Raw genomic sequence first — 22,860 nt, 5'->3', positions numbered from 1 at the left:
ATTTTACATATGCCACTAGGGTGACCAGACAGCAAATGTGAAAAATCGGGAGAGGGGGTAGGGGACAATAAAGCCTATATAAGAAAAAGACCCCAAAATCGGGACTGTGCCTATAAAATCGGGACATGTGGTCACCCTATATGCCACCAACATTAAGGGAATAATTACTTTCATGGTGACTAACCTGGGAAGGAACTGTAGAGGCGAAAGGCTCCACAGCTCATTACCCACTCCCCTGAGCCACATACTGTGTGGTTTTATTTCACGATATATAGGCTGAGTTGCGTGTATGCTGTAGCATTGGTGTGGGGGTAGACCAGGGAATAATGAGGGTCCAGTAGTTAGGGCACAAGCCTGGAACTCACATGACCTGGATTCCATTTCTCTGTTCTACCAAAGATGCGCCGGTCTCTGTGCCTCAGTTCCCCATCTGTAAAATGGGAAGAATAGTTCCTCCCTACCTCACAGGGTGTTGTGGGGATATATACGTTGAAGCTTGTGAGGTGCTCAGCTACTATGGTAATGGGGGCCTGGTAAGCATCTAAGGTAGGTAGATGTTGAACGTGAACTGTTCAGAAAACTCTAAAAATTTTCAGCAGTTCCAATTGCATGCAGCCTTATGGCTCAGAGGTTCCTGACCCTTTCCTTCAGAGGTAGTAAAAGGGATTTTTTTAATCCAGGAAAGGGTGGCTTCTATTGCTATGAACTGCTTTCAGTGCCCTCCTGACTATATTGTTCAGCTATTGTTGTTGTTTGTGTTTGAAGAGGTATCCACACTTTGATCTGCTGTAATACATTTTTTATAAATGGTCTTGAAAAAATATCACCTGTTGAAATTTCACTTACAAGCTTTCCTTGCATGTTTTATTTGACGCTCCCATGGCTACACATGTTGTTGTGTGGCCATGCTCCTGAATGGGCTAAGCAGTGAAATTAAATACCACACCAGTCTATTCCTAGGGAGGCAGAAGCATGAATGACACATCTATTTAATCCATGTTTTAGGCTAGTGGCCTGATTTGACTCCTGTTACATGCAGATTCCTAGCAAATATTCTATAGTGAATGCCCAGCAAAAAGAGACTGTCTAGTGTTCAGATCATATCACATATAAGCCAACAAATATAAAGATACAATGATGTAGTGTAACAGATCACTGTTTTCTATCAGTACAATTTTACTGCATCAGTCACCATGTTACCAACTTTAGAGAGGACTGTAGGAAACACACTATCCGAATATTTTTCACAAGTAGTGTCACGAAATGCTACATGGAATGTCATTTCATAGATGATGTTGCACGTAATATAGCTTGGAGACATATTGGATTCTAAACAGGTATCTTTTGTTTTGCTTAGAAACCAGGTAAAAATGTGGCAGCAATCATCCAGGACATCCATTCTCAAAAGGAAAGAGATATGTACCGTGAAGCCGACAGGTAACTCATCATGATGTCAGCTGAGCGTACTCTGTTTTGATTCAGAGCAATATAGAAAGCAAATTCTGTACATTCCGAATACTGAGCCATTACCCTTGATGATTTAGAGGGTTCCTGGATGGTTTGGAAATGGGGGTTTAAATAGCACTGCTGACTGGCAAGCAGGATAATCACTGCATGTCTATTTACTTTTCTTTTTTAATTCTCAATCTCTCATGTTTTGGAAGTCTCTTATATTTCATTTCTACTGCTTGGAAAAAATACAAATGGATACTGTGGTAAATCATAGAGCCTGGGTAATGAAACACAATGACAGATGGATTGATTGTTATGAAAGAAAATGATGTTTTTATTATTAATTACTTATTATTCTGAGCATTGACAACATGCTTGGCATGATGTACAAAACACAAATTAGAAGACATTCTCCTATCATCTAAAGACAGACAGGCTAGATGCACTGGAAGACCCAGAGGAAGGAGTCACATTAAATAAACATTTATTTTTATTTATTTTGCATACTTTCCATGTGTCTCTTTTCTACTGTGTGCATTTATGGGCCATGCGCTATGAGTGGTTCTGTAGGAGAGATAGTCACAAAGTGAAACCACTTTTAATATATGAAAACTCAGAGTGGATGTGCCCCTTTTAATCACCTTAGTGATGTCATGGATGCATAAATGGCCTGTATTAAACATGTCATAGGCTTATAGAAACTGACACCTTGTGACACTCTTAAGGAAAAACACGCATGTTCCTCTCATAACAAATTCTATGTGGATTTTTTGAAAACGCTGTGACCGTTCGTACTGTCCTAACCAGGCTCCAGCAAATGCAAGGGAGCAATACATGTGCAAATGGGCACGTGTGCAAAATCTGTGGGTGCAGTTTTAAAGGTTTGTTTGATTTGGCCCCAGTGTACAAACCCAGTATTCAGTATGGCTGGATACAAACAGGGTAACGATTCCCTAGATTTCCTCCAGACAGAGATGATTAATTGTGTGCTTTCGTTCTGCTGCAGGTATGGGACTGAGAGGCCCCGATCTCGCAGCCCCATAAGCCGCTCTCTGTCACCAAGGTCCCATACCCCAAGCTTTACTTCCTGCAGCTCACCTCGCAGTCCATTGGGTGCCAGCAGGACAGACTGGGGAAATGGAAGAGAGTCGTGGGATCAGTCCCCTTACTCCCGAAGAGAGGAAGAAAGAGATGCAGCACTCTGGAGAGAGAACGGGGAAGAGAAAAGGGATAGGACTGACACATGGGTTCACGAGAGAAAACACTATATACGGCAGCTGGATAAGCTAGACTTAGATGGACGGATCGAAGGAGCCAGAGGACACAGAGAAAAGTACTTAAGGGGTGGTTCACCCAATGCCCTTCATGCTTTACCTGGTTATAAGAGCAGGGAAGATGACTATTACAGAAAAGCATATAAGTCAAAATCTGATCGATACCAAAAGCAGCTGCAGGATGCACCCGTGAAGTCTAAAAGAAAAGAAGAGGCCAGGTTAAGAGAGAGCAAACACTCTCACTGTGAGGACCTAGATAAGGAGGAAGCTTTAGAACAAAGGCCCAACAAGGTATTTGAAGGCTGCAGGCAAAAGCAAAGTGATAGATATAAAATCAAGAAAGCTGACAAAGACCCAGTTGAAGATGCTGCTGCTGTGGCTGAAAGCAGTGATGCAAAGGAAGGCAATGCACCTGAGAACGAGGTAACATGGAGCTTCTTCGGTTAGAATAGGGGACACTTACATTACAACTTTTCATTTTTATGTGAAAAGTTGTAATGCTGGAGTAATGACTTTTCTAACGGGCGCAGAACTACTGTGACTGTTGTGGAACTAGTCCAAACGTGTCCTCTGTTTGCAATGGAACTGCAGTGATGTTTGCAGGTAAAAGGGATGCATACAAAATGTTTTGTTTTGCTCCCCTTTCAGCTCGCTAGAAACTTTTTTTCTTTTTTTCTATCGATCTGTGATTTATCGAGCAGTCAGCGTGGGAATGACTTTTTACTCTCATGACACCATTTTCGTGGTGTTGTAGGCACAGCAATTGGTAACTTATATTTGTAATTCCCTGCTCTTGACTGTGACAATGAATATTACTAATTTCTCACTCCATGTAATGGCCAGGCAGGGACTCGTTATCCACTCTAGGCCAAAGCAATGAATCGGTATGCACATTACTTCATAGGTTCAAATTCCTTAGCAAATTTCGCTGGTAGGTAAAGTTACAATCTCTGTGGGCTTGATTCTCCGCTTGGATGGAATAGAAAGGAAAAGCTTCAGGGACCCCGTAGCAGCCTCCAAATTCACAGCCCATGCTCCAGGCTGCCCTAACCTATGCCCAGGGCCCTACTAAATTCACTATTCACTTTGGTCAGTTTCGTGGCCACAGGGGTCTTAAAATTGGTCAATTTCACAATTTCAGATCTTTACATCTGAAATTTCAGGTGTTGTAACCATGGGGGTCCTGATCCCACTGATGATTGTGGGGGGAGGGGGGTCCCCAAAGCTGTTGAAGGGGGGCTGCAAGATTGCAATAGTCTGCGCTGCCTTCAGAGCCCAAACCCAGGCAGGAGATGCAGGGGGAAGGGCAGAAGCCCTGGAAGTAGGGTGCCCCTGAGCCACAGCAGGAGCTGCGGGGGAACAGCAGCCCCAAGCCCGCGTGCCCCGAGCCCTGGCAAGAGCTGTGGGGGGTGGCAGTACGGAGCCCAGCTCTGGGGCTGCTGCAGTGCAGAAGTGAGAGTGTACCACCTTCCCTTCTGCACTGCCTGTGGAGGTGGGTCTGATCTCCGCCCATTAACAACTCTGCAGGGGAAGAAAAAGTTTTGTCCCTCCCCAGCCCAGTTGATTTTGGGGAGATCAGATTTCATCGGGAAGGACTTATTTCATGGCCCATGACATGGTTTTCACAGCCGTGAAATTAGCAGGGCCCCTACATATGTCACTGGCGTAAGATCCTTTACGGAATGTACCCGGCTGGCACAGGAGACAGCCGAGCTGCCACCACCAGATTTCTGCCAGCAGCGCATTCCCCTGCATAGAGGGGATTCTCCAGGGGCTATCTCTGGCTGGTGTAAGGTCACTTTGTGCTGCTTCAGACCAGAAAATCCAGATCATCGGGTTTAATAGAAGTGACAGGTAAACCTGTCCAAGGTGTATTTCAACAGGGGATGGGCTACCTTTCTCATGGCACCAGCCCTCCACAGAACAACCCTTTCATACCGTAGCTCAAGAATTCAGTAGGCAACTTTGTGAGCAAAAGTTTGTTTTCCCTTATTCATGCACCTGGAGACCTCTCTTGGGGAGCAGTTGCACTTTTAGGGGTGCAACGTACACCGAGCCAGTTTTGAACTCGCATTATTAACACCAAGTGGGGAGAAAAATCCACTTGAACATTCTGTAACTTGCCACATCAACAGAAATGCCATTATGAAGAGCTCCATTGTTCACTTCAGTACCTTGCAGCTTTCTCCCCCAAAAATCACTGACTAAAAGAAGCCTAAGGGAGTTAGGTGCCCACCTCCCATGGGACATCAGTGGGATTTGGGCACATAATTTATTTACAAAAAGAAAAGGAGTACTTGTGGCACCTTAGAGACTAACCAATTTATTTGAGCATGAGCTTTCGTGATGCTCAAATAAATTGGTTAGTCTCTAAGGTGCCACAAGTACTCCTTTTCTTTTTGCGAATACAGACTAACATGGATGTTACTCTGAAACCTGTCATAATTTATCTGAGCTCTTCTGAAAAGTTCCAGCCTTAACTCTTTTTGTTACTTTGACACTAAGTCTGATGACCGCATGGTGTACAGTGGTTGGTAACATTACAGCACGGGTGTGTAAGTGTAGTGTTGCACAGAATGGAAACAGGTTATTTAAATACATTTACAGCCAATAGTCTTTAATATGGGTAGGTGGTTGGTGTCTCTCGCTGGGGAGCGTTTACTTGAAGAAGCTGCTGGATATCCTGTTTGTGGTTCCCCCGGTGCAATGACTTGAGTTGATCCTGCTGAACTTCAAAATCTGTAGTCAGCTCAGAGCAAACCTTAGTTGATCTTGCTCTCCTTCCTCATGCAAGGAAAACATGGTGGAAGTCTCCAGGTTTCCGGGTTGTAGCTCAGCAGTCTCTGTAGCAGGCAATGGCTCTGCTACGTCCAATCAATCTGTTTGTCTGCACCAGATTTTTGTCCCCTTTTTCTTTTACTGTGTATTTCAGCATGGCTGAATAATACCTCGGAGCAGGGCTCTCTTTAAGGTGTAGCCCTATGGAGCCAGGCACCCTCCTGCCTGGCCCTGTGGCACTCCTTTTGTGGCAGTCTGCAGGGACTGCTAACGACAGACGCTTTGATCTAGGCACTTCTGGCTCATGCAGCTGGAGTCTCGGAGGAGTAGAGCGGGAGGAGCCCACATCAAAGCTGTCATTCCTGTGTGTTAGGCATACCTCTGGTCCTGATCCACTGAGCATGTGAGTCGGCTGCAGCTGCTTGGTGTGGATCTTAATCCTTTTGCAGAAGCTGCAGGGGCTCCTACTTTTAACTCTGGAGGTCTTGGGTTCAGTCCCTGGTGACAATCAAGATGATGTGGCTTGATTGTCTTTTTTGTGATCGCTTTGTGCTTCCTTGGAGAGAAGCTGCAATGCTAGTTGCACACATGTACATAGTCATCTTAAACTAACAGAGTTAGCAATAGACCTTCTGAGAATCTTTGGTTAAGGTCACTCATACTGTTAAAGGGACGCCTTCAAGCTTAGAAGACCTCAACTTCCAGCCCATCTAATTTTTTTTTAAACACCATATAATGTTGTAGTTTGTTTTTCCAAAATATAAGCCATGCAAGGAACTGCATTCCTGAGCAGTCCTACAAGAACAGATCAATGGGTTGGGGCCCCCTGCTTACACTGCATTCAATCATTATAAACCAGGGTTGGTTGGAAAACCAAAGAAGGAAGATTGGAAATTCATGAATTTCCAATCATTTCCATTTTTTTTTTGAAATTTCTTTTCTTTTTTTTTTACATTTTCTGTCCAGTTTTGCTAGATAGAAGTCTCCAATCTCTGGGTGTTTCCGCAGAATTCACTTGTACAAATTTGATGAATAAGGAATGGGACCGTGTTGAATGCCTTTGCTCACGAAGACTCAGAATAGAACCATAATGGAAATCTCTCTGTTTAGGATTACTGCTGAGTGTCACTACAGATATACATGTTGTATTTGTTTTAGCTTGGGAAAGAGGCGCATATTACAGAGAAGACCTCACCTTCAGCGAATAAACAGGGAAAAGATTCAGCAGATTCTGTGGAAAGCGCAAGAAAAGAGAAGGTAAGCTGTGTGTTAACTGGGTTTGGTCTCTATTATAAAACGAAGCAACACATGAATTTGTCAGCAAATTTTGCAGACTGAAATATTACACCCCCGTTGAATGCCATTTCTCAGACACTCTGAGGGAATGTCTAAATTATCTTACCTCGTATTGAACTCTGCTTCTATGGATAGCTTTTGCCTGACAGGGTTCTGAGAGGCTCTTTTTTTAGTTGCTGTATGCCCATATAGATTACTTTTAATTGCTGCTGCCAAGTGCTATGCATGTGAAGGAACGTATGCCTAAAAAGACTACATAACTGTCAAGTGTGTCCAAAAATAGAAGAGGCAGTCATTTTGGAGCTACAGCAAAGGAAGGGACAGGAGATGAAGCCTTTCCAGAATGATGGAGTTAGATGTAGTATAGACAACCTCTTTTTAAATATTTCTCTTTAATTCATAGAATCATAGACTATCAGGGTTGGAAGGGACCTCAGGAGGTCATCTAGTCCAACCCTCTGCTCAAAGCAGGACCAATCCCAACTAAATCATCCCAGCCAAGGCTTTGTCTTTAAATAGGGCTTTAAATAATTTCACTACAAACCTCCTGTTGCAGTAGCACAGAGACTTATCCTTGGCAATTCTCCAGCTTCATACCTTTACAGTTACGAGCTGATGGTCAAATGTGGAAGCTATCAATATCTGTTGCAGTAGAAAATTGATCTCCTCATCCAGAACAGTCTGTCTACCTTAGGACACTGCCAGGCTTCATATGAAATGACCAAAGAGGAGAGAGACACAGATTTTTTATCTCCTATGTACATAAAATGATTCTGAGAGTTGAAATCTAACTTATTCTAAGTATGTATTAAAAGTAAGCAGGCGTTGTAATTAATATGTGCACTTCAGAAAGCCAGTGCTAATGTTTTGGAATGAAGGTCCACTGTCGGATACTGACTTTATAATTAGTACCATCCTGCGATTTTTATCTGGCATTTATCTGGTGTTCCAGGAGATTAAAATCTTAGCGTAACTCTAAAGGCTAATTTCCTTCAAGGTCTAAGCCAGCTTCTGCCAGCCGAGTCTCTGTCAGAGAGTCCATGTGGAAGGAAGTGACCGCAGTAGGTAGCCACAAGTTTCCTGTCTCTGTAGGAGCTTGAGGTAGTGTGCAGCCAGGCCAAAAAATGACTCTGTTGGTTGGGGAGAGGTTGGCCATGGTGATGATGGGGAGTGGACAAATTCAGCACATTCCCCCTGCAGTCTCTGCTGGCAAGGCTCCTATATCCCCAGAGGTGTAGGCAAGTGAATTTCCTCTGGGGTGAAGAAAGATGTATTCAAAGAATTAGGTACAACAGGTTGTGGCTTTCTGGGCAGTTGCGGCACTGCTCACATTGTGGTAATTAACACAAGTCTGAGACGGGGAGATTTCAGCTACCCAGAGAGTTATAAAATATCCCCAAAGAAGTGCAATGCTAGAAGCATTTATATGGGCTATGGTGTATATGTAACTGTGGGGGAGCTCTCCTAGTGCTTAAACAAAACTCCTATAGAAAAGCACATGGAGACCCAGAGTTCAGGCATGGAGGACTTTCAGCAAGGATTCACCACAGTCAAGTCCAAAAAGAACAAAGGGAATGAACTTGGGTGGAGGGATAGCTCAGTGGTTTGAGCATTAATCTGCTAAACCTAGGGTTGTGAGTTCAATCCTTGAGGGGGCCATTTAGGGATCTGGGGGAAAAAATTGGGAATTGGCCCTGCTTTGAGCAAGGGGTTGGACTAGATGACCTCCTGAGGTCCCTTCCAACCCTGATACTCTGTGAACTTAATTCTTAAGTACCAACTTCATACAATCCTATAATAATGAAGAAATAATAATAGCTTAATTTCTACTACCTAATAAGGCTAGTTCAGAATACACATACGCTGTCTTCACAATTATACATAAATATAAACAAAAGAAACGAATTAGCTCTGAACAGGTCAGTCCCCACAAACACACAGTGAGAAGTAACTCAGAATTCCAACAGCTTAGGTTGAGTTTACCTGTCTCAGCTGGAGTCTTTGTTCATTGGCTCTGTACAGTCTGTGAGTCAAAAGCTCTGCAACAATATCATCCCTCTGCTTGCTTGTAGAAATCTCCAACTCGAACCCAGGCAGCCTTTCTCCTCCTCTACTGGACTGTGGAATCACTCAGCTAGTCAGCTAACTAATTAACCAGCCAATCAGTATTAAGTATATAAAACAATAACCCTGTTACAAGAAAAATACAAAACTTAGACTAGCCAGATATAGGTGACTTTCCCCATCATCCCATTTAAATAAGGAAAAAGTTGCTGAACCAAACTGGTAAAGACAATTGAACTAAAACAATTTGGCTAAAATCAAATCACATTCAAGGTGTGTAACTAAAATGAAAGACATTTGTTTCCCTGCCCAGTTTCCTCTTTTTAAAATTGCCAGGGCTTCCCTGTGTTGGAAAGTTAACAATACCCCTAACCTGCTGTACAGTGCTTCAGAGTTAAGGGAAACAGGCCTGCTTTCTGCTTCCATGGCTAAGCTTCTCCCAACATGTAACAGGTCCTTTTGTAAAGCAGCTGCCCTGATTACTTGTCCTCAGTGGAGTCTGAGTCCAGCTTCCACACCCATTTCCAGAAACTTCTGGGTGTGAAGTGCTAATTGTGCAACTGCCTAGCAAAAGTGACCCAGACACAACTCACTCACTCCTCTCTCCCGCTTCTCTCTAAAGAAATCTCTCCCTATTAGCGTGTGGATTACATATACACCCCCCGACACATACACAGAGTAAATCAAACCTGATACCACAGTGCACAGTTCCTAGGAATTGTGGACATGGTAGGACATGAGGGATGGCCAGTCCAAAGCATCACTTGTGATCACTAGGCCAAAGCCCATTCCCTAATATTGATGATATATAACTGACATCTTTCCCAACCTGTTTCCCCCTTTGCTGCAGGAGCGAGACTGGGAGAGTGGAAGTGAGATGGAAGGCGAGGCCTGGTATCCAGCTAATATGGAAGAACTGGTCACAGTGGACGAAGTGGGAGAAGACGACTTTATTATGGAGCCGGATATAACCGAACTTGAAGAAATTGTTCCAGTTGATCCAAAAGACAAAGCATGCTCAGAAATGCATCAGTATGTAACTAGCACGTTAGAACTGGAAAATGACCACAGCCAGATAAACAGGAGTGAAGGCGAATCTGCCCAGGAAGCTCCAGAAACGAGCTTCAGATCAGCAAAGGAAAGCAGAGCTGCTTCCGGTGGCTGTCCAAAAGATGATGATGATGATGATGATGCAGTTACCGAAGCATCAAGCCTAAATCTGGACACTGAACAGAAGCCAGATGAATCACAAGAAGACAGAGCTCTTAGGGATTCTAATTATCACAAAAAGGAAGGAAAAATAGAGGAGATCTCTGATATTCACATAAAGCTGGAGGATGGACAGATACTTTCTGATCAAATGAAAGGAGAGACTCTCCAGCTCTCTGGCACTTTTATGGATCATTACAAGCAGATGGGATCACAAGAAACGGAGAATAGAGAAGTCTTGGACATGCTTGTGAAAAACTCCAGTGAAGAGAGAACCCATGGAAGCCAAGAGTGTCAAGAGACGGGGGGTAACTACTTCTGTGTTTTCTTTTCTGCTGGTGGAGAGCTTTTATCTGTGCAAGATGCATTAGATTTTAATCTCCTGCTAACGAGAATAAATGTTGGTAATAGTGTCAAGATTGTCCTAGGAGCAGCTCAGTAAAAGAGCCCGGCTGCCATGAGAGCCATGTTAATCCTTTAAAGGCTTTTAGTCAAATGGTGTAAAGGAAATACGATAAGCAACTTGCAATAATCAGCTGTAACAGTCACATCTGGGTTCACGTGAGTTGAGCTGAACTCTTGCAGCCCCCTGCTAAGTACTTTGAATTGTCAATGAGAAGAACTACAGTTCCTGCAGGTCAACAAATAACAGAGGGATCTTTTATATATGTCTAGCTCCCACCCATATAAGAAACTCAGGATGGGTGTTTCTTACCCACCGTGCAAAAAGATGAAAATAGTTTGTAGGTTGTTATTTCTCTGTCCTTGTTCATCCAAGCACGTGACTTTGTGTGGGGACTTGGGTGGGTACTAACCAAGTACTGTTATTTCTTATACATTCCCTCTAATATAACCTGATGTGGCAAGGCACATGGTAACACAAAGCCAGAAAATATTTTAAGAGGGTAAGATTAATCATACCTGCCTATTAAAAACTTTTAACTGTCAGGAAAAAGATCTGAGTAAGGACAGCAGTGTCTGGAAGAACTGCAGAATCTGAATCAAGCCCTTTATTCTTAATCCTGCACCTCTGTTGTAATGCTGTAGTGATCTGGGATCTTGAATGGCTCTGTACTTTATCTATAATATATAAGCAATTCACATGTCTGGAACGGGGAGGAAGGATACCTTTCTTACCAGCCTTAATCCCTCCCAATAAATCAACACAATATTTCCCATGCATTAAGTCTGCTGCCTGCACAGATTTAACATCTACATACAGAATAATAGTGTTTGTCAGTGTCCTGTAATACTGAGTCATGCGTAAAGCACAGCTCCAGTTTTAACACACTCTCTCTAATAAAAGTGGTCAATTTCCAAAATGGAAAAGTTTAAAATATAAACAGAAGAGCAGTAATGAACATGAAATTGTCTCTAGAAGAAAGAGAAGGAGTGTGAGCTGTAGCTCACGAAAGCTCATGCTCAAATAAATTGGTTAGTCTCTAAGGTGCCACAAGTACTCCTTCTCTTTTTGCGAATACAGACTAACACGGCTGTTACTCTGAAACCTGTCTCTAGAAGAAAATTTAGTTCATGTGTGGTGTTTTTTATTGGTTAGCTATTGTCAGCTGTACGGTATTAGACATCCAGATTGGGTAGAAATATTCCATTTCCAGGTCATGTTTAACTTCTGGCCTCATTCAGAAAAAGTTTGAAAGGGGATTATAGAAGTTGTCGTACTTCATTAAACTGTTTTCATTCAACTGTTTTATTCCTTTGTTAAGTAAATTCTAGGTACCTGGAAATGAAATCTCCTGAATTATCAGAGGTGAAATCTAAAAGAACCCATTCTTCACCATCCTGGGAACAAGAGGATGTTTTCACTGAACTTAGCATTCCTCTAGGTATGTCTAAACATTTAGGTCTCTCTCTGCATGAGACACTGTCCATTGCAATACCTTGACTGTACAAAAGGTGTCACTTTAAGGCTACTTATTGTATTTGTTTCTCAAAACGAATGCAAGGAGAATCAAAAGAAACAGTAAATAACACATGGTTAAATGTTGAAAGAACTGAGATTTTTATTTCAGATTATTTATTATTATTCCAGATAAATTGACTATGCATTCGTTAATGACACTGAACAGCTGAAATATCTGCCATTGGATTCCAAGATCTAAAACATAGGGGGACTGACACATTCATAAACAAATTATCTGGGTTTTGGTAGCAGCATTGCTCAGTGCCAAGGAAATCCTGAGGGCAGAGAGATGTCTCAAGTGAGTTCTCTGTATAGTAAGGAGCTTCCAAGCATGCGACGTGAAATATTAGAGTGATTTAGCCCCTGAATGGATTGATTACACTTCACAACCATAGATCATGAACATACAGAATACACAAAAAGAAAAGGTGTACTCGTGGCACCTTAGAGACTAACCAATTTATTTGAGCATAAGCTTTCGTGAGCTACAGCTCACTTCATCGAAAGCTTATGCTCAAATAAATTGGTTAGTCTCTAAGGTGCCACAAGTCCTCCTTTTCTTTTTGCGAATACAGACTAACATGGCTGTTACTCTGAAACCATACAGAATACACTGTGGTGTGATCTAATATAAGGATATTATTGGCACTTGCTAGGAATGACCTATATAACTCAGTTGTGACTTTTACCCTAAGTAAGTTCTGTGGCTATCCCAACCCTTTGTGCTATACGATCATGTATTCTCAATAAATATACATGCATATATTATCTGAGAATGTATAAATACATATAATACCTAAGAGAATGTATACAGTGTGTATTTGCAGTACACATTTTAAATTGTCATTTTTCGCCGTCATTCGTCAGTGTTACAGAATTTGATGTCCTTTCATGAGAACTTGAAAGTAGTAGATCTGGGATTAGCCTTTGTATCTTTATCATTTAGCTAAATTATATTTTTTCTCTTTGAAAGTAAACCTGTTTTTATCAGGCAACATTTGTCATGTTAATGTGATTCAAAATCGTTTGGTAGGTGTGGAATTTGTGGTGCCCAGAACTGGGTTTTACTGCAAGCTTTGTGGACTCTTCTACACGAATGAAGAGACAGCTAAGACGAGCCACTGCAGAAGTACTGTTCACTACAAAAATCTTCAGGTAAAACATGTGTAATTAGTGTTAGTCCTGCTTCTACTAATTAATGGATCAGACTGAGTAAAACTTTCTGGTGCTATAAAACGGACATCCATGGTGCGCACAGAATTCAGTGGCATGGAAATGGACAGTTTAAAATCTTTTAAGCTGACAAATGTATAGAAATGAAATGGTTTGTGCGGTGCTGCTGGCCAACACACTAGCCTATCACCTCTGGATCCCTGTGCTCAAATCATGGCTCACAAATGAAATGAGGTGAGAAGTCCACATCACAAAAATACTAGCACACAATTTGGCCCAGTTGAGTCTCTCCTCTTAAGAGTCCCAAAATTAGGGAACAGTAGGGGTGTTTTCAGGTCAGGACTGAAGCACATTGGCAGTTCTTTCTGGAACAGATAGCACAGAGCCTGCCACCATTACTGATTTCTTAATTTCATGGCAGCTAAATTTGTTACTCTTTCAGAATGTGTATAATTTTATTTCTGTGCCAACTTAAGTTTCCATGGTAAGTTTCAACTTGTGGAATTTCAAAGCATTATGTGTATGATACAGAAATGATCTGAGGATGGCTTCATATGCCACTGAAATGCAGCCATCTCCGCTGTGGAACATGGCAGCTGTCCAACAGTGCTGTGCAATGCTACATAACAATTGCTAGAAGGCAATGAAGAAGAATGCCATGTCCTATGTATTTATTTAGATTTACTTTTAAATCCCAACCCATTGCTCTGGGTATTTTTCCAAATATAAAAGCATACAGTAGACAATATCACACTTAGATCATTGGCATATCCAAAAATAAACTAAACCCAACCCTACCTTGGTCACTTTTTAGATATCAACCTGAGAATATCAGCAATCTCTGTTCATAACAGCATCAATATTAACCATACCTTTGTGCATTCTTCACCCCCTCCCCCCCCCCCGCTTGGTGCACCCCCACCCCAAGTACCTGGAAGAAAAGATGGGGCTGTGAGGCTTGTCTGGAACATATTCAGGCCCACCAAGGGGGGTAATCAAGTTCCAGTGTTGAAGATCACTCACAGAAAAGGCCCAGTCTGCTTGTTAAACTGTGATTAGAGAGGGAGGACAGGTTGGTCCAGGGGTTAGTGATTAAGGATTGAGGTAAGTGGATATAGAAGAAGGATGGTCTAGGGCACTAGCATACCTGCTTTGGTACCAACTTCCTGTGTGACCTTGGGCAAGTCACTTAGCCTTTCTGTGTCTCAGTTCCCCAACTGAAAATAATAGCATAGTGTGTACACTGCTCCCCCTCACATTAAACACATTAAAGATTACAGTGATGGGGGCTGAATAAGTAAATAAAGCAGATAGATTGATTGAACTTTAGATTAGATTAGTTGTTCTCAAACTGTGGGTCAGGACCGCAAAGTGGGTTGTGAGCCTGTTTTAATGGGGTCACCAGGGCCAGCATGAGACTTGCTGGGGGCCAGGGATGAAGCCCAAGCCCCACCACCTGGGGCCAAAGCTGAAGCCCGAGGGCTTCAGCGTTGGGCAGCAGGGCTCACGCTTCGGCTTCAGTCCTGGGCGGTGGGGCTCAGATGACAGGCCTCCCCATCCTTGGGCTTCTCTTGGGTCCCTCTGCCAGGCTCAGGAGGGCTCAGGCTTCGGTCCCCTCTCCTGGGGTCGTGTAGTAATTTCTGTGGTCAGAAGGGGGTCCACATGCGATGAAATTTGAAAACCGCTGAATTAGATTAATGCCACACAGTTTTCGAAGCCACTTTCATTCTGGTTTACATATAAATGTCGAGAGGTTTTATGGAATCCATTGTAATGCCTGACTGCCTTCTAGACAGGTTTTGTAATGAATTTCTATTTAAACCAAAAAAGTATCTTCTCCCTCTTGCTGCAGTTCTGTGATAAATAGCAGCTGGGGTTTTAGATTGAGATTTTCAAAGCTGAGAAGGGCTTTAGGTGTATGAGGCGGTATTGAAATCAGCAAGGGGGTGTGGCAAAACCCAGAGTCAGCTTTGAAAATTTCAACCATCGTTGGGTAGGCATTAGTTTAAAAAAATCAGCATTGGGTTATATGTTCCATCTATGTGTGCTAGTAATTAAATGTAGTTTATGGTTTTAAAGATAAATTAAACCGACCTTAATGAATTCCATGTCCGTCCAAAGGCTGTTGTAGTATTTACTCTTGCCTGCAGCCATGTGGAATTTTGTCCAGTTAGATCAAGACAATGTGTTGTGTGCGGCGTTTCCTCAGGCCACACCTCTCTATTCAAAATTTACAGCAGTGGCAATCATCATGGTATACAATCTAAGAGCAGCTCGAACGATCTTGGCAGGCCAAGTTTGGGGTTTAAAAATGGACCAGCCACTGCCCCTTCCCCTCAAAAAAAAAAAGTAGGGGGAAGGTTGCCTCTGAAAGCTGAAGAATAGTTTTGAGTCACCTCCTGCTAAGCTGCACACATGAAACATAAAGAGTTTTTTTGCCCTTTCTCTAGAAAATGAAGGCCACATGGTCAGTACTGGGTTTACAATAGGGCCGGGCCCATGCTCAGAAGAGGCCCCGTCGCCTGGACTGTGGGCACTCCACAAGGCCCCGCCCCCACATGGCCTCTTCGCCCTGAATCTCCACCCCCAATCACTCCTCTGCTCCCCTTCCCCCTCCCCCGCTCGCTCCTCTCCACCTTCTCCATGCCTCACCCCTCTCCACACACCCCCATGTGAGCGGCAGGGATGTGGTGCTGGCTGCTTCCCGGAGCGGCACTGCATGGGGCCAGGGCAGGCATGCAGGGAGCCTGCCCTGGCCCCCGTGCACGCCGCTGCCACCCCGGAGCCCGAACCCCTCCTGCATCCCGCCCCCCAACTCCCTGCCCTGAGCCCCCTGTTGCACCCTGCACCCCTCCTGCACCCCATTCCCTGCCCTGAGCTTCCTCCCGCAGTCTGCACCCCTGCCCTGAGCTCCCTTCTGCACTCCGCACCCATCCTGCACCCCAACCCTATTCCCTGAGCCCCCTCATACACCCCGAACCCCTCCTCTGCCCCAGTCCCTTGCCCTGAGCCCGTTCCCGCACACCGCACCCCTGCCCCGGCCCTGCAGACAATTTCCCCACCCAGATGTGGCCCTCGGCCCAAAAAGTTCGCCTACCCCTGGTATAGATAGTGCAACACACAAGCACCACCGAAAGGAGAGACACAGAGCTGATGATGATGTGCCTGCTGCAGAGTTGCCATGAGGATTCTGTTCCCCCCCCTGGAGCTGTGTTTTTAAATGACCAGTCCTGGACCAGAGCAGTTGTTCGTAGCTAGAGATGTGTGTGATTTCTCATCGCAGCTGTACATATTCATTAGCACCGTCAGACTATGTTTCAAAAGTTTGAGTAATTGGCATTTGCGTGGCCAGGCTTCACAGAGAGGAACATTTTTCCATTTGTTGGATTTATGGTCTCTAATAACACTCAGATCAGTTACTCATGCACACAAGTGTGATTTTATATATATACATAAATCTTTAATAAGACTCCATCTGTGTGATTATAGAGATATCTCCCATGATTCTGACCAAATTTACTTGTGAGGAGGAATTTTTGTTCCCTTCTGCCCCTCATGCCATTCACCTTGGTTGAATCTGAGTATAAAATTTGTGCATGCCACTCTCATGCCCATGTCATTCCACCTTCCATTTTGTGTGCACCTCTGCCACCCAAAGGTATTGCCAGCAGCTTTACTGGCTGCTAATAGATTTTGGGATCGCACTATACTGTTGATATTTAGGGCACTTGAACACCATCATAATAAAACAACTCCGTACAGGCAAATACTCCAGCCAGATTGTTAAATTCTATCAGTGATGATTGTTGGCTTCACTTTTCCTTCCACTTAAAATACATAGATTTATATACATCAAAAGGTATGTATCTAAGTCAGATGCTTTGCAAATGTAATGTATGTTTTAAATCATATCTCAGGAACGGCGTCTGCTCTCAATCACACCACTTCGATACCAGTGTAATTCTGTTCACTTCTGTGGCATTACTGCTGATTTACCCCAATGTGAGATCAGAATCGAGCAATCAGCTTCTATTTGCCAGGAGAAAAGATCTAGTAGATTGAGCATGGGACTGGAAGCCAGGATATCCTGAACTGTAGTCCTCCTGGGTCTGCCACTGACTTCCTGGGTGGCATTGAGCAAGTCACTTAACCTCCCTGGCCTTGTCAGCATTAAGGGAATTTGCTGTAGGGGATCTACATTAATACAGATACACCAGTTTACATTTCCTTAGTGTAGACAGACTGTCTGTGGGTTCTACCTCCCAGGGTTGTTGAGGGCCAGTGACTGCTTTGAAGCTATAAAGCACTCTGTGCTGAGTATTATCAACCTTGCTAATGCCAACTCTGGTTTTCCTTTGGTCACAGAAGTATCTATCCCAACTTGCAGAAGAGAGTCTGAAAATGAACAAAGAAGACAGCACTCTGCCACAGGACGATGCCGGGATTGTTCCCCACTTTGAGAAGAAAAAGCTATGATGTCACTGAACTAGAAGAGTTGTAAATGAGTGAATGCTGACATTTCATTGTTGATCTACATGATGTGGTGATCAGTTTGCACTGTGCAGGAGGAAGGAAAGCACAATAAACAGCATGTTCCATGCATCTATACCCAGGGGTCATTAAAAACCATAATGCCTGAATAGTTTCCCATGGGGAAGCCGTGCTGGCGTATCTGCAGCTATTCTTTCTCAGACTCTGTGTGTTGGGAGCGGCTTCCTATACTAACTCAGAATTCTCAGGGGTTCTCAGATGCCACACAGTAGGTCGGGCTGAGTATTTAGAAGAATTTAGCATCCTCCAGTGGAAATGATCTGAAAGGAGATGTCCAGAATTAAGCTTTTAACATTAATATATTTTAAGTCACTTCACTCATTAGTATAGTGAACAATAGGCCTTGTTTAAGAGACCTAAAGCCATTGTGCTACTACTAACTGTTAAATGGCATAAGGTAAACCCCAGTGGCAACAGGCTATGTGCACCGAGAGCTTGATGATGATGATCATCATCATCGTTTTTTAATTTTCGAGGGTTGTCCGTGTACTCGATGTTGTACAAAGATAGAAGAAGTCACAGTCCCTATCTCTAGGAGCATACAATTGAAATCCAATACAGGCAGAACAGTTCAGGCTGAAAGTTAATTGCTTCCATTCTTCAGTGCTTTATATCCTGTGAGCTGGATTCTCTTTGGTCATTTCTGTGCTTGGAAATATTCCTTGGGAAAATTCTAAAAGTGTGTCCACTTTGTGTCTTAGATTAAATTCACACAACAATATTTATAACTGCTACACGTTTAGTTTATGTAACTTGTAGAATTCTTTATCCATTCTCATGGGGGGGGGGGTAAAACATGTTTTTCTAATCTTGGCAATCTTGAATTTCCTGGTCTTTATGGAAATAAGCCAGACTCTTAATGTTGTTTTAACAGGTTTTGTATTCATTCCCCTGAATTTTTATGGCTAGTGTAACAACTGTTCACAGAATGCTGCAGTGAGAACACAGGATGCACCAGCCACTATAAATATTATTATATGGCATTGTTTATACTCAGAGTTGTTGCTTAATGTAATGCAAAGTCCCATTGAAATGCACTATTTAGATTTCTGGTTAATTTCAATGGGCTTTGTGTAGCAAAAGTGAATATGTACTAAAACTGCTGCCAGATTTGATCCTGGGATTATGCTTTTACAAAATGCACCACAAACCATGTCTCCAGGCAAGTGGTAGGAAAATTTTTGAAATTCGGATGAAAAATGGAGAATTTGCAGATTTCCCCCCACCCCCATACTTTGCCCAGCTCTGATATTGACCATATTAAGGGCCACTGAAACATCTGGCATTAGATGTTTTACGTAATGCAATAGGACTTTGTGTACAGTAAATAATTTCCCCCCAGAATGGCTTATCCATCACAGAGAGCAACATTAATATTAATAACATTAATAGCAAAATAATGCAAAATGGCCAATCTGCCAAAACTGCTCCCTCCAAAAAACCTGTTCCATATCACCTGCACCAGCAGCCATATTCTTCTTTCCCTGAAAATTGTTTCTGCTCAGTATCCTATATCTCCTGGCTGCATTTTGTTGTTTGGCAAGTTCCCTTTCAATTAGATGGTGCAGGCATTCCATTTATGTCAGTCAGAGTTGAGTGCAAGCTGCAAATCTTGGATTCATTTTTCTCCAAAGTTCAGGGATTCTGTGGATTCCAGGTTTGGGCTTGGTGCATCAGAGAGAAAGAAAGGAAGAGACAATATTTAGGCATAAATCTAAGCTTCACCAGATTTCAGGTGTGACAGGACTTGGGCCCATCTTTTATTTAAAACCTGGCTTTTATTCCTCACTTAATTGAAACAAAAAAATCTTGAAAAGCAAATTCTTCTTGCTACAAGATTTCTTATTACATTTTGATGAGATTTGTTGGGCAAAAATATTATTGCAAGGTATAAATCATGAAAAAGGAAGTAAATATTATGTAGTTACTGTCCAAGGCATAGTGGTTAGGGCAGTGCTGCATAGACTGAATGTGAAGAATTACTCTCGTTGCCTTATACGATGTGGGGGGTGGGCAGAAATCACCCCAGATGCAAGCAACTGATTTTTATATCCCAGACTCTTCCTGACCTGGCGCACTCACCAGAGTGGTGGTAGATTTTTATGTCACATAGTTCTGCTAAAAGTGGATGGGAGGTAGGATTGATAGTGCCCCAAATCCCCACGCCTCTAGCAACTTACCTCCAGCCAAACTCCAGTATAAAGAGGAGTATTATTATTTATTATTCATTTGTATTGCAGTATCACCGACAGGCTCCAGCCCCATTGTTCAAAGCACTGTAACAAAAACTTTCCCAAACCCCAAAGAGCTTACAATCAAAGTTCAAGGTGAGAAACAAAAGTGGATGCAAACAAATGGGGGAAGTAGAAGGTGACAGCGAAACCATTCTGGTCAGAAGAAGTAGAACTACTAAAACTAGCTTCTGTGTTTGCCCATGGGCTCATTGTCAGACTTACATGAGCGATTCAGCTTATTACCCCCCAAATATTAAACGCTAAGGCCCAGATTCACTCCTGTGTTGCACCCCATATATATTTCACCTTGTACTCCCAGGGCTAGTTGCATCAGCAGTGCAGGATCCATCTGAGTCGTGGGTTGGTAGTGGTATCCTGCAGCCACCACCCCAGAGATCTTGCCTGAGGAAGAGTGCTTCAGTTTCCGGCCAGGGCTCCAAAGGCTGGGGGCTTGACGGGCAGCCCAAGAGCCATGCTGAGTCAGCACAACTCTCAGACAGCCAGGATCTCCTTGCCTGTGCTGGCTGGTCCTAATCCCCCCTGAAAAATGGGGGGCACCCTTTCCATGTGGAGTTTCCTCCTCTGATAGCCTGCAAATCTGGGTTCCACTGGCAGAACCCAAGGGGTTATTCTGGCCTAATTACTGTATTTGGGGTGCAGGGCCAAATGTTTAGAGCCTCCAGAAAGGCATTCACGATGCTTGCACATCAAATCCAGGCATTTTCAGAGGGGATTTGAAAATCAGGCCCCTAAGGACTAACTACTGACAAAAGAGCACATGAATGTGGCCAAAAAGAGAGCTGTAGTCCTGAGAATTTTATTTTATTCTGCAAAATCCCTACATTCAAAAGTAGTTGAAAAGAACCTCCAAGTCTTAGCATTCAGTCTAACAGTCTGTGCAATCAACTTTCAGCCCAACACATTTGGGCTATATAATGTCTTTCCATCAAAACAGCCCATAGTAGCAGTGCTGGCAGGCATTTAACTCCAAGACATCACTCTATTCAATACCTATTCTGCTGAGAGGCAACACACCTGTACAGGTAGCTATTTGCCTCTTTCAACTGCTGTAAAATGTGTTGTTTCTCTTTTGACTTGCTATATTTAAAATCTAAGTTGTAGTATTTTTCTAGTCAGCATAGTTCTTCAACAATTTACATTTCTGATTAATATATGGATAGCGCCAGGCAGTCTCAAGTCTAGCCAAAAATTATTTATTATTATTTAAAGAAGAGCTTCCATGATATTTATGAATCATTTCAACATGTCTCAACCAAAGATTTCACAAAGGCTGCAGCCTTTCTGAACAGTGAACATGTTTTATATCTGCTGATCTCAAATAGTCTTTAATGTCACAGTGCAACTTGCTTTCTTCAAGGTAAAAATTAAAAAAAAAAAAATCTAAACATTAGCCCCATAAGACTTAACACATTTTAATATTGGCTTGAACACTAACTTAGTGTCAAGCTGGTTATATTCAGGGTTTTTCTATTCTCTATTAAGGCTGTGATTTGTTTAATTATACTTGAACTGGACCAGACATACTATTTATTGAGCTTATAGAATCTTGTTAATTTAAGTTTTGCCTTGTAAACAATGGGAATTTGTTAGAACTTGTTGAGTTATGTAGGTGGTGTCACCAGTATTAACTGATCTGTGCAACTGATTGCAAAGTGTTTCAGATTGTGTTTCTTAAAAAGGATTTTAATAAAGAGAATTTTAGAGCATAAATAATGGTTAGTAGTAGTGCCAATGTTTTCACAATAACTTGTAGGGAGATTGGCGCCTCTCAGAATTTGGTTCTTCGTAATTATGCCGTTCCTTACCCATCTACTGCCCCTCCATCTCTCTTCCTACACTTCACCTCCACCCTTACTGAGTGAGCTATCTACAGCTGTTGCCTTTTGAATGCCCCTCTTCCACCTCCATCCTGGATTCTCTTCCACACTTTTTGAAACTGTTCTGATCTCTTTCTAGCCAATTTGCAAGGCATCTACTCCACCTACATCCTTCTTGTCCCATCTGCTGTGTTGATTACACTTGCCTGCTTGATATCTCCTTCCTCGGCTTTCATGACATGGTCTTCTCCCTGGCTCTCCTGCTGTGTCTCTTTGGTTGATCATACTCCCCTCTCCCATTTTCCCTATTGGTTCCACAAGGCTCTATCCTAAATCCCATGGTCCCACCCTCTTCTCTCACGAAACCCGCTCTCTGAGTAACCTCACCCACCAGAAATGGGATCCACATGGAAAAATGCTCAATGAAGACTCATAGTTAGTTTAAGGGTAAGTAACCATTCTTTACTATTATCACTATAAATAGTTAAAGAAAGCTGTAAGGACAAAAGCAGTGGGGAAATCTATAAGACTTTCTGTGCTGTTGAAAGAATTGACTTGGAAAAAACAGGACAACGGGGTGGGCTAGGAAGAAGACAAAAAGAGGGAAGCTAAGATGAGACAGGTTTGCCCCCTGCTGTACAGTAAATTATTACACAAAGTTGTGATTGCAGATTCTGTATGATTGGGGTGATGGTGGCAAAAGTTGACAACGTACAGAGCATACAGCTTGCCTTTTTGAAATACAAACTCACTTTGTGTAGCAGCCAGATTTCTTGTGGATAATATGTCTGGAATACCCCATTGTCCTGGTTCCGGAGTAGCTTTGTAGAACATAAGTACACCTTAAAAGGCATGCTGTGTAAATCCTTTGGAACTATATATCCTGACATCATAAACGTGTATAATACCAATATTACTGAATAGACACAGTACCTCAAGGATGCTCTTCATTGTGTCATTCAGGAGCATGGAGGTTCAGGCTGAGAAATCAGCCGGGTGTGGCTTTGTGGGTTAAGTATTTCTCTCTGTGTATGTATAAGTATATGCATAAGTTTTATAGCTGCTTGTAA

General features: G+C 42.8%; 1 protein-coding gene across 1 annotated transcript in view; it reads left to right on the top strand.

The window, feature by feature from the left end:
- Positions 1 to 21,659, top strand: part of RBM20 (RNA binding motif protein 20) — a 164,269-nt gene extending 142,610 nt beyond the window's left edge. The window contains exons 8-14 of the mRNA XM_084634379.1: positions 1,358 to 1,437; positions 2,459 to 3,149; positions 6,663 to 6,761; positions 9,715 to 10,381; positions 11,798 to 11,917; positions 13,028 to 13,149; positions 17,533 to 21,659. Coding sequence (XP_084490505.1) covers positions 1,358 to 1,437; positions 2,459 to 3,149; positions 6,663 to 6,761; positions 9,715 to 10,381; positions 11,798 to 11,917; positions 13,028 to 13,149; positions 17,533 to 17,643 — 1,890 coding nt within the window. The 3' untranslated portion in view covers positions 17,644 to 21,659. The remainder of the gene's footprint in view (positions 1 to 1,357; positions 1,438 to 2,458; positions 3,150 to 6,662; positions 6,762 to 9,714; positions 10,382 to 11,797; positions 11,918 to 13,027; positions 13,150 to 17,532) is intronic.
- Positions 21,660 to 22,860: the final 1,201 nt, after the last annotated feature.

The sequence above is a fragment of the Lepidochelys olivacea genome, assembly GCF_965140295.1.
Source record: "Lepidochelys olivacea isolate rLepOli2 genome assembly, chromosome: 7".
In the NCBI taxonomy this organism is placed as follows: Eukaryota; Metazoa; Chordata; order Testudines; family Cheloniidae; genus Lepidochelys; species Lepidochelys olivacea.
Note: the sequence above shows the minus strand (reverse complement) of the source record. Positions and strands in the feature narration are given on the sequence as shown.